Source organism: Balaenoptera physalus (genome assembly GCF_965194825.1).
Source record: "Balaenoptera physalus genome assembly, chromosome: 2".
Classification (NCBI taxonomy): domain Eukaryota; kingdom Metazoa; phylum Chordata; class Mammalia; order Artiodactyla; family Balaenopteridae; genus Balaenoptera; species Balaenoptera physalus.
Window position 1 is genome coordinate 66,069,490 of NC_138883.1, and position 12,303 is coordinate 66,081,792.

A 12,303-nucleotide genomic window follows, 5' to 3' on the forward strand; every position below is an offset into this window, starting at 1 on the left:
TAACTCCTGGTCTAAAGGAAAAAGTTCAATCTGAATGATACATTCACTCACTCACTTATTCATTTATTCATGCATTCATTAGACAGGTATTTATTTTGTGTCTGTGCTATGTAAACACTTGGAATTCAAAGTTCATATTTTGGTCCTTTCTTTCTAACTTTATATTCCCCTTCCCTTCAACTAACTCTATTCTAACCAGCAATTGGTTTAAGAGAACATCTCCCTCCTAAAGTTCATAGCCTAGAGGCTAATTTCCCAAACTCCTTTGCAGTTAGGTGATGCCATATGACAAAGTCTGGACCAATGGGATGTGAACAGAAGAACTGTGTACAACTTCCAAGTCCTGTCTGTGAGAAGAAAGCTGGGTGCTCTCCACGTTCCCCTTCTGGTGGGATGGAACACAGATACAGCACTGGTGCCCCATAGTACAAGAGCAACAGGGAGAAAGCACCTGAATCCCTAGATGGCCTCTATCTTCCCTGGATTGTCTGCCTACCTCTTGTTAGGTGAGAGAGAAGAAGTCTTCTATCTCACTGTATTTGGGGATCTCTTTGTCTACAGCAGTTTAGCCTACACCCTTTACTATTTCCCAAATATACCTTAAATATTCTTGCCCTCAACCTTAGCTTATACCAAAGCTTCTGTCACTGACACTCTGCCTTCTCATCTCTCCTAAATTCTACTCATCATTCAAGGTTCAGCTCAAGTAGTCCACCTTCTGTGATGCTTGGTCTAGGTACACTTGTTATCTTCCTTCCTCTGCTCTCCCACTGTATAACTTTCCACTTGAGACTTATCAAATATTATCTTATTTAATAAACAGAGCCTAGAATTATGTTGTCCTATCTCTTTCAAATTCTAAGTCCAGAATTTAAAACAAAATTTTAGATTGTGCATAGCATAAAGAAGAATATTCAGGGCTTCCCTGGTGGCGCAGTGGTTGAGAATCTGCCTGCCAATGCAGGGGACATGGGTTCGAGCCCTGGTCTGGGAAGATCCCACATGCCACGGAGCAACTGGGCCCGTGAGCCACAATTCCTGAGGCTGAGCATCTGGAGCCTGTGTTCCGCAACAAGAGAGGCCGTGATAGTGAGAGGCCCACGCACCGCGATGAAGAGTGGCCCCCTCTTGCCACAACTAGAGAAAGCCCTCGCACAGAAACGAAGACCCAACACAGCCATAAATAAAAATAAATAAATAAATTTAAAAAAAAAAAGAAGAATATTCAGAGTTCCTACAGCATTCTGCTATTAACACCGCTTGTTGAATCATAATCTGTACTATCAATTCATGTTCAATTTGTGATCTTTTAGGACTCTTGAATCTTCCAATTTTAATTACAAAGCTGAGCCTTCCCAACTCTTTAAAAATGTGGCTTCTTCCTTGATATTTAAACTGAATTGTTTATTCTTGCATCTAAACAGTTCCTCAACCCTCTGGATACATATTTCTAAGACTAAGAAATGTACTGAGAAGATCAAGGGTTCAAGCTTGAATGGTGATGAAGAGCCAACTCATAGTCCTCTCATATTTGGAATCTGAGAATCTCTAGGACAACATTAGAGGAAGAAAGTAGAAGATACTCTTGGGGAAGGAAATTAAAAGGGAAAATAGGTGCCAGAGAGTGAAAACTATATATTCCAGAGGAATAGTAAAGAAAAAGAATAGGAGAGAAGGTACAAGGAAGAGAGAGAATTCAGATATAGGAGGAAGACTAGCAACTGTGAGGGAAAAGGTTAGCATAAGGGAAAGGCACATACAAAATGAAATGCCAGTGAAAAACAGTGGAATCCAATAACCTTAAAATGCTTCCTATCTGATAGGATGCTCTTAAGAGATCATTATAAACACCAAAGTGCAGACTACCACTTCACCAACTCTAGGAAAACTGCTATGTGGTTGGTATAAAAGAAACATCAAAGACAGGTGAGAATTATATTTACAGCAGATCTTGATTATAAGTTACTCTGGGGACAAATAAAGAAAAATACAGCTGTGTTTCAAATCAAGTAAAGAATGGCAGACAGGACTTTTTAAAAAGAGTGACTCCCAAGTGTTTTTCTAAAGACAAATCTTGTCTCTTGAAGTTGTGTCCTACCATGCAAAAAAAGCCAGGGGTGAGATCTTTAAAGCATGAGAGGTAATCACACTGAGATAAAATAAAAAATAACTCAAAGACTTAAACCTAAGACTTAAACTATAAAACTCCTAAAAGAAAACATAAAATAAAAGCCTCATGACATGGGTCTTGGCAATGATTTCTTGGATATGACACCAAAAGCACAGCCAACAAAAGCAAAAATAGACAAATGGGGCCACATCATCCTTTAAAAATTTTGTGCATCAAAGGGCCCAATCAACAGAGTGAAAAGGAATGGGAGAAAATGTTTGCAAATCAAATATATAATAAAAGGTTAAGATCCAGAATATAAAGAACTCCTACAACTCAACAACAACAAAATCAAATAACCCAATTTAAAATGTGGACAACATACTTGAATAGACATTCTTCCAAAGAGGATATACAAATGGCCAAAAAGCATATGTAAAGATGTTCAACATCACTAATCATCAGAGAAACGCAAATCAAAATCATAATGAGATAATTCAAAAGAGTGATGTACCACAATGTTCACTGCAGCTCTATTTACAATAGCCAGGACATGGAAGCAACCTAAGTGTCCATTGACAGATGAATGGTTAAAGAAGATGTGGCACACATATACAATGGAATATTACTCAGCCATAAAAAGGAACGAAACTGGGTCATTTGTAGTGAGGTGGACGGACCTAGGGACTGTCATACAGAGTGAAGTTAAGTCAGAAAGAGAAAAACAAATACCGTATGCTAACACATATATATGGAATCTAAAAAAAAAGTGGTTCTGAAGAACCTAGGGGCAGGACAGGAATAAAGACGCAGATGTAGAGAATGGACTTGAGGACACGGGGAGGGGAAAGGGTAAGCTGGGATGAAGTGAGAGAGTAGCATTGACATATGTACACTACCAAATCCAAATGTAAAATAGATAGCTAGTGGGAAGCAGCCACATAGCACAAGGAGATCAGCTCCGTGCTCTGTGACCCCCTAGAGGGGTGAGATAGGGAGGGTGGGAGGGAGACGCAAGAGGGAGGAGTTATGGGGATATAGGTATACCTATAGCTGATTCACTTTGTTATACAGCAGAAACTAACACACCATTGTAAAGCAATTATACTCCAATAAAGGTGTTAAAAAAAAATCATAATGAGATACTACCTCACACCCATTAGGATGGTTACTATCTTAAAAACAAACAAACAAACAAACAAAACCCAGAAAATAACAATTGTTGATGAGGATATGGAGAAACTGAAACTCCTGTGCACTGTTGTTGGGATTGTAAAATGGAGCAACCATGACGGAAAATGGTATGGTGATTTCCTCAAAAAATTAAAAGTACAACTACCATATGGTCCAGCAGCAATCCTATCCAATTTCTGGGTATATACCCACAGAATTGAAAGCAGGGTCTTGAAGAGGTATTTGCACACCTATGTTCATAACAGCATTATTCACAATAGCCAAGAAGTGGAAGCAAGCCAAATATCCCTCCACAGATGAATGGGTAAACAAAATGTGGTATATACATACAGTGGAATTATTCACCCTTAAAAAGGAAGGAAATCCTGTCATATGTTACAACATGGCTGAATCTTGAGGACATTATGCTAAGTGAAACAAACCAGTCACAAAAAGACAAATACTATATGATTCCAATTATATGAGGCATCTAAAGTAGTCAAATTCATAGAAACAAAAAGTAGAATGGTGCCTGCCAGGGGCTCGAGGAGAGGGGAAAAGGGCAGTTATTTAATTGGTATGGAGTTTCAGATTTGCAAGATGAAAAAGTTCTGGAGATCTGTTTCACAACAATATGAATTCACTTACTACTGAACTGTACACTTAAAAATGGTTAGGAAGGCAAATTTTATGTTATGTTTTTTTACCACAATGGAAGAAGAAAGAAAAGAGAACACAGGACAACATGATATTTCTTTAATGACTGCCATCATCAGTGTGGTATCATTGATGTGTCAACATATGGTCGAAATGACGGTGCAAGGCAGGATGGATCCTATCTGGACCATTTTACCTCTTGGAAAAATAAATGCAGAAATCAGTGCCAAGTTAATCCCAGGACCAAACCTCTTCTATATTCCCATTCACCTGGTATTACTGACCACATCCCAGCTCTACCTCTAGGCAGCAGCAAGGGTGACTGCCTTTGTGCTGCTACCACAGACTAGACTGCAATTTTACATAGCCTAGTTACAAAGATCAAGCACTCAGACAAATATCTGCTGCACTGAATCTGAAATAATTTACGTGCAAGGACATTCTTAGCTGGCACCAAAGAAGTTTTTAAAATTGGGTTATAGATGTCTCTGAGATAAAATGCTAACAAACAGCTGAGTCATTGAACTATAGCTGGGACAGCATAATCTAGCATTTGAAGACATTTATATCTCTGGGGAGAAAAGGAATCAGCCATGTCATGCATCCATTAACTTGGTACCAATGGGTCCAACCTAATGGAGTCATGTCTTCCAGGACGAGTTCTAAGGTCCTCATTGACTCTTTAAAACAAATCTAAAGGTTGAAGGTTATTTTTTTTTCTTTATCCTTATTCTTCTTCATCTCCATTTTGCAAAGAATGAAGCTAGTGTTCATCATACTAAACATCTCTTCTCCCTTCACTTACTTAATACCCAAGAATCCTGTTCCTTCCTGGTTCCCACAACTAGGCCTCTTCCTTACTCCTGCCTCGTAACTGAGCTAAAACTTGAAAGTCAGTTGTCCTCCTCTTCTCTTCTCCATCTATCCTCAGTCTCTCAGGGAATTCTTCTATTCCCAAGACTTTATCTAGTGCGAAGAGCAAAGCAGATAGGGCTTGAAGCATGGTTCTATGACTTATTAGCTGTGCAGCTTAGGAGAGGTGATTTCATCTCTCTGAACTCCTCTCCTCCACTCTAAAATGGGGAATCATTCATTCTTTCATTCAACAACCTTTACTGAGCACCTACTACGTAGTAGGCAATGTTCTAGGTACATGAGATTCACTAGCAAGCTAAACAGATAAAAATGTCTGCCTTCACAGATCTCCCAGTCTAGCAGGGGGAGACAAAAATTAATAATAATACACATGCTAAATAAGAGAATTATATAAAATTACAGAATATGGTGAGAGCTGTAGGAGAAAAGAAAAAGAAGTCAGGTCACACCTTTTAAAAGGTGGTCAGGGTAACCTTCCCTAAGAAGTTATTATTTGACCAAATCTCAGAAGAGGTGGAGGAATTAGAAAAAAAATGCAACTGACAGAGAATGTGCAGCCAGAGGGAGCTGACAAAAGTCTGAAAGGCAGGGGCGTACCCAGCTTGTTCGAGGAACGGCAAAGGGTCCAGTGGGAATGGAGTGAAGTGAGCATGGGGAAGAGCAGTTGGAAATGAGTCAGAGAGGAAATCAGGGGACCAGTCCATGTAGGACCTCTGAATGCCATGGGAGCTGTTGCAGAGTTTTGAACAGAGGGGTGACATGATCTGATTTATGTTTTTGGTTTTTTTTTGGCTGTGTTGGGTCTTAGTTGTGGCGCACGGGCTCCAGAATGTGTGGGCTCTGTAGTTTATGGCACGCGGGCTCTCTAATCAAAGCACGCGGGCTCTGTAGTTGTGGCACGCGGGCTTAGCTGCCCCGCGGCATGTGGGATCTTAGTCGCCCCCCCAAGCCGAACAGAGATCGAACCTGCATTCCCTGCGTTGGAAGGTGGATTCTTAGCCACTGGACCACCAGGGAAATCCTTGATTTATGTTTTAAAAGGATCACTCTGGCTGCTTTGTTGGGAATAGACTGTAAGGGGAGCAGAATGGAAGCAGGGAAACCAGTTAGGAGGCTACCTCAGTAACCCAGGCAGGAGGTGATGGTGGCTAGGACCAGAGTGGGAGCACTGGAGAGGAAGAGAAGTGGTCAATGTAAGATAAAAAAACCTACCTTGTAGGGTTGTTTTGAGAATCTTATGAGAGCACTACTTCAGATAAAGTGCCAAGTATTTGCTTGATACAAGGAAGATGTTAAGTAATACCCTCTCTTATTATGTTATATTTTCCTGGTTGAATACGTTTTCTGGGTCACTATATGGAGGAGGTCAAAGCTAGAATGTGATACCCAAGGTCAACTGACATGGGGATTTGTAGTCACACCTACCTGAAGTATTGAAAGGAAGTTGGGCTGAGGAAGGGGCTTAATCCCCTTTTAGGTTTCACTTCATATCCCAACTCTAAGACAGTACTTCCAACGGCCTACATTTCCTCTTAAAAGTTTCATCGTATCCTCAATATCAGTGCGTGTATTTTTAAAAATTACCTGCCTCACCTCCACCTCCAGCCGGCTACCCATCCAAATGTTTCCTTCTATTAAAACTACACCAGTCCCTAGAGACTGAAAACTTAGCTTCATCTTTGTAGAACTATGGAATTAAAGGATGCTTCCATTGGAAGTTGGTAGAATAGCCATCATCTGCTTAAAACATCTCTATTTACAAAAAAGAAACGAGGCCCAGAATGGACCAGGATTAGCTGTGGGCCACTCCTGGCTTTAATAACTGAGCAAGGGCTGGAACCAGTATCCTGGATCCCGTTCACTTTTTCAACAGCGCCCCCCATTCGCCCATCCCCCATCACAGCAGCGCCTAACACTGGCTGCCACAGGCATCTCTGCACTGGTCACCGCCATGGCTGCCATGACCATCTTTCCTGTTATTGCCAATTAGGCCTTCCAGAAAGGCTACTGGAGGCCATGGCACACACTGCTTTAAGTGTGCCGGCTCTGGGTTCAAATTCTGGCTCTGCACTCACTAGCTGTGAGGCCTTGAGCAAGTTTCCTAACCACAATCTGCCTTAGCATCTTCATCTGAAAAGCTCTTACCTCCCAGGACTTAAGTAGAATAAGGCATGTAAAGCCCTTAGCACAGAACCAGCACAAAATAAGAGCCCAAGGAGCATGAGTTATTGTTAGTTGTAAAACTATTCTCAGTCCCTTTCAGAGAAGTTACCATGGATGCCTGGTAAACAAATTCTAATTGCCTTGGTCTGGCCATCAGGGCCTTGCAGCTACCAGGTCTATTAAATGTATGGAAACTTTTATTGCTCTCTGCTCACTGACCTTCCAGTCAAGACAGCTGTGCACCCCAATACCATGCTCATTCCCAATACCCACCTCTGCGTTTTGGTTTTTGCTCCTTCTACCTGAAATGCCCACCTTCCTTCTCTCTAAATCCTGGCACATCCTTCAAAGCCCCAATGAAGGTTTATTATTTCACAAGAACTTCCCAGGCAAATCCTAGCTCTACTGATATTATTTCTTCTCTACAATACTACAGTATTTACATGTAGTACATACTAGTCACTTCCTAATGGAGAGGCATGGGAGCATTTAATAGTATGGGTTCTAGAGTTAATAGTATGGGTTCTAGAGTTAATAGTATGGGTTCTAGAGCAGACTGCCTGGTCTCTCTCAGCCTCAGTCTCCGCTACGTAAAATGGGGTTAATATTAGGGTTGTTGTGAGGATTGGACACATAAATACTTAGTAAATAATTATTAATATATGTTACGATTATTATATATCGCTGTTAACTTTACCCTCTTTGTTTTATGTACCTTCATTTTCTTCCTCCAGGTCATTCTGTCCATATGCACTATACTTTTATCCAGTATCTTAAATCACAGCTTATATTAAGGAGCTGAATTCTGAGAATGTTGATGTCTGTCCTTAAAGATTTCATCACATAACCATTTGTTCTAAAAGTACAGATTTACCCAAAATATATCAACTCCCCAATCTCAGAGCCCATAGATGGTACAGAGTATAGGTAGCATGGTTATTAGCCAGAGGAGGAAGACTGAAGAAAAAAATTCCTGAAAAATTAGAAATATCTGGTCTTTTTCTACAAGAAGTTAATATTGGAGATGTGAGAGCTATTCTGGGGTTAGAACCAACAAATCAAAAAGGCACTGAGGGTAACTGGAACTTTCCATTCATGTATTCCTGAGGTACTGGCGTGTGCACAGCTACTGTTCTACCTTATTTTGTATTACGTTCGAGGGTCCACCACTCATCAGGAGCCATGTTAGGCTTGAGCAATATCAACAGAGAGATCTATACCAGCAGGGACACATCAAGCTAATGCACAGACAAGGGCAGTTCCTAGTGATGCCACTGTTACAACTCAGTGATCATGATGTATTTTTTCTTTTCTTTCTTTAGGGAATCGGTTACGTTTATCAAAAATAGCAACACATTTTATAATGGGATGGGGAAGAGTTCACCTTTTCCCAGCAATACTTCCAAAAATCAGGTAAGAAATCATTCCGATTAAGAAGACCACCCTTACCTCTATTTTTTCCCATATGGCTTCATAGTTGTCTTGGTGTTGAATATCTTGCATCAGTTTCTGAATTAAAGCAGACTTTGTAGCGGAATGGCTCTCATTTTTCTCAGAGGATGAAGCTCTCTCTGACTTGTCATCAATGGATTTTTTCATGCCAGAGAGAGGCACGCACAACTCCTCGTCGGAAGGAAGGTCACTAAGGGGGCCAGATTCAATGCTCTCCTCGAGCGAAGAGGCTATATCACTGGATGAGCTTGGAGACACCCTGCCTAGCCTTGTATGCTTCTTCTTGACATGGTATGTTGGATAGATCTCAGAATCTGAATTCATTTCAGACAGTTCCCAGTCATCAATATTCTGAATGGTTTCTCCCCTGGGTTTCTGAGGCAGAAGCTTTGTTAGGTTTTCCAACTTCAAAGCTAATACTTCTGTCTGCTTAAGGTGAGAGGGCAGTGCTAGGTACTCATCAGAGCCATACCAGGCCTCCACAACCTGACCATTCCTGGTGACGTGACTTGGGGAGGAGGTGTAGCTTTTTTTGCTTTTGTGTTCTGAAAGAAGGGGTACCGGAGACACGACGTTGTCTGAGCCAGCAGAGGACTCACTGCTTTGACTAAAAGGTGGTGAACTGGATGTTTCTGACTGTACTGGCAGTTTGGCATTCCAACTACTCTGGTTATATGGCTCAAGTGAGGATGTGGAAGCAGAATCTGTTTCTGGCCCCTCTATGGCCTTGGAAGTACTAGAAGGAATTCCATGCGGCACTACTGAGCTCCTAGTGATTTTGGCTTGCTTGCCTGAACTGGGGTCCCATTTAGGTGTCTGGCATGAAGGCACCTCTTCTACGGTCTTGTGAGGCTTTTCAAGTCGAAGTTTCTCTTTATGGCCGTCATTAAGCCTCCCCAGGCTGGAGGAGATCTCCTTAATGTGACTTTTGACTGTGTTTTCAAGATTCCCATCCCCCACCTTGTGCAAACACTCATATGAGTGGCTGGCAGCAGCAGGTGTGCTGGGGTAAGAAGACTGTAACAGCAGGCAGAGTTTAGATCTGTCACGAGGGTCCACCAGGGAAGGGGAGCTCCTGCTCAACTCAGGCTTGAGATCAACGATCTGCTTCTTTCCACTAGTGCCTTTCAGATAATTCTGAAAAGTCTCCTCTTTAAGGAAAAGCCCTCTTTTTGGCAACGTGGGCTGTGTGGGAGAGTCCTCGTTATAATTAAAGCAATCTCTGATGGATCGCTTGGGGGTTGCATTTTCACAAGGAAGAGGCTGTTGATTCTTTGCCCCAAGTTGGGAAGAGGAATCAGATTCTTGCTTCACAGTCTCCAAAGAGGGTTGTCCAGCATTTGTCAGAGCTTCCCCTGAAGATGACAGCCCCTGCGTTAAGCCTGGTTGCTCCTCCACTGTGGCCGCATTGCTTTCCTCACATCCACCTCTGTCATCTGCTGAAAGGGACACTTGAGACGCCTCCTCACTAACTGCTTCGCTGCCGTTGGAAGGGACTGCGTCAGGAGCCACCGTAAGTAACCCAACACTTCGGATAAGCTCAGGGAACTCCTTTTCCATTTCACTGTAGCTCCAAGAGTCAAAGGGTTTGGTTTTGACCTGGCTAGAGGTCATATCACCCAGGCCACTGAGCAAATCCTCACTTGGACTGTAGTCAGACAGTTCGAAAGCAGTAATGCCACAATCCAGAGACAAGTAATTCTGAGAGCATTTGATAGTTAACTGTCCTGAGTCATCCACTTCTGTTAGAGCATCAAGCCGGTCCTGAAACAGACAACGGAAATGGTTTCAGTAAATGCAACATTATATTCAACTGCTGCTCACATGAAATCTCAGCAGAGGCCACTATAAAGGTCAAAAATGCATCAATCTCAATTGCTTCTGGTTTGAGATACAGAAAGGCATATTCATTAATTACCATATTGCTTTATATAGTATCCTGTTCTTAAATATTTAAGGATTTTTCTTTAATCTGGAGAACAGAGCCTTGATAGAAATGGTCACGGCCAAGCCAAAAATAACCATTCTTACCTTAACTTTCTATTTTAAAATGGTGTATTTTTCATTTAGTAAGCATTTCTTATGTGATGCCTTAAGTAATAACATTTCTGAAAACAAAATAATATGAGAGTAAAATCTCCATGGATGTCTCTTTTGCTTATCACTCCATCACCTACCACAGTGGTGAGCTCATGGTAGATGCTTAGTAAATATTTTAAAGTAGAATAATTAATTATAGTAAGTCTGTTGTGTTAAATATATATTCACAAATCACAAGATGAGCTACTGAATTTGCAAACATAACAAAAATAGTTCAAGGCCAACTTCTGTTTGTCCCCACCTTTTAAAGGTAAACACAGGAAATCCTGGAGAAAATTAATGAGTCAAAAGTGTATCATCTTAGCCCCCATCCCCGCCCTCTGTATGCACTGTCCCCTACCCTCCACCCCAACCCCATTTCCATTTGTGTGTGCTAGATGCCAAGTGCCCACCTTCCTTCAAGGTAGGCTGATTTGAAATTCCCCTATGCTAAAAAATAGTATTATAAGTAAGTGTTTTTAATTTTTTAATCTTTAGTTGCATAATTCAGATTCTTTTCTCATTACTAATGCAGTTGCTGATATCACACAACAAATGGGGAGACTTTTACTTGATGATTTGTTCGGGGCACAAGGGCCCCTGGAATCCTACATGCCTACCAGGCTGAAGGATAGCTGGTCTAATCTAGCCCCTTAGGAGATGAAGGAAGAAAACTGAAAAGTGAAGGGTGGCCATATCCCCAGATCTCTGCTCTCCTGGAGGAGGAATGGGGTGAGCAGGACCCTGCATCATTTCAACCAGGTTATCCCAAGATCTGGCCTTTCTAGGACCTTACATCAAGTTTTGGGGGTCATTTGTTTGTTTTGCTTTGTTCTCTCCCTTCAGACCTTTACCTTGCCTTTACCTCCTACTCCCTTCACTCTTATTCCACAACATCCAGATAAATAATAATGACGGGGCTTCCCTGGAGGCGCAGTGGTTGAGAATCTGCCTGCCAATGCAGGGGACACGGGTTCGAGCCCTGGTCTCGGTAGATCCCACATGCCGTGGAGCAACTGGGCCCGTGAGCCACAACTACTGAGCCTGCGCGTCTGGAGCCTGTGCTCCGCAACAAGAGGCCACGATAGTGAGAGGCCCGTGCACCGCGATGAAGAGTGGCCCCCACTTGCCACAACTAGAGAAAGCCCTCGCACAGAAACGAAGACCCAACACAGCCATAAATAAATATAAATAAATAAATTTTAAAAAAATCAGATATTACTTCTAAAAAAATTAAAAAATAATAATGATGAAAAACCTCATTTTACCTTTCTAGGCCTCAATGTCCTCATCTTATAAATGGGGGTGGCTGATTACCACTACTACTTTTTCATTTAATCCTCAAAACAATTTTCTCCTGGGGTCTGTACGATTGTCCCTGTTTTACGTAAGTGGAGCCTGAGCCAAAAGAAGGTGCATAACTAGCACACAGCCTCGGGACTAAGGCTGAGCTAAGCCTTAAACAAAGGCTGTCTGACCCATAATTTGACCCCTGTGCCATAATTTTCTCTGATTCACTGGATGTTATTTTAAATGGACATACCTCCTCCTCCAGTTTGTCCTGCACATTGCCACCAGAGTAACCTTTACAAATTTCAAGTCTTGATGCTATTACTTCTCTGCTTAAAATCCTTTATTAGCTTCCTGCTGCTAGGTTAAAACCCAAACCCTTTAAGAACAGATATGAAGAGGCCTCTCTCAAGCCACTCTCCCCTCCCTGGCTGCACCCGGCTACGGTATCATCCTTTCAGTTTTTGAATGTGTTCCTCCTGCCCCAGAGCCTTTGCACATGC

General features: G+C 41.9%; 1 protein-coding gene across 7 annotated transcripts in view; it reads right to left on the reverse strand.

Moving 5' to 3' along the window:
• AKAP6 (A-kinase anchoring protein 6) overlaps window positions 1-12,303 on the reverse strand; it is a 583,646-nt gene that overhangs the window by 250,332 nt on the left and 321,011 nt on the right. For all 7 annotated transcript variants that reach the window (XM_082451989.1, XM_082451988.1, XM_082451985.1 and 4 more), the window contains one exon: window positions 8,429-10,195. In XM_082451989.1, coding sequence (XP_082308115.1) covers window positions 8,429-10,195 — 1,767 coding nt within the window. The remainder of the gene's footprint in view (window positions 1-8,428; window positions 10,196-12,303) is intronic.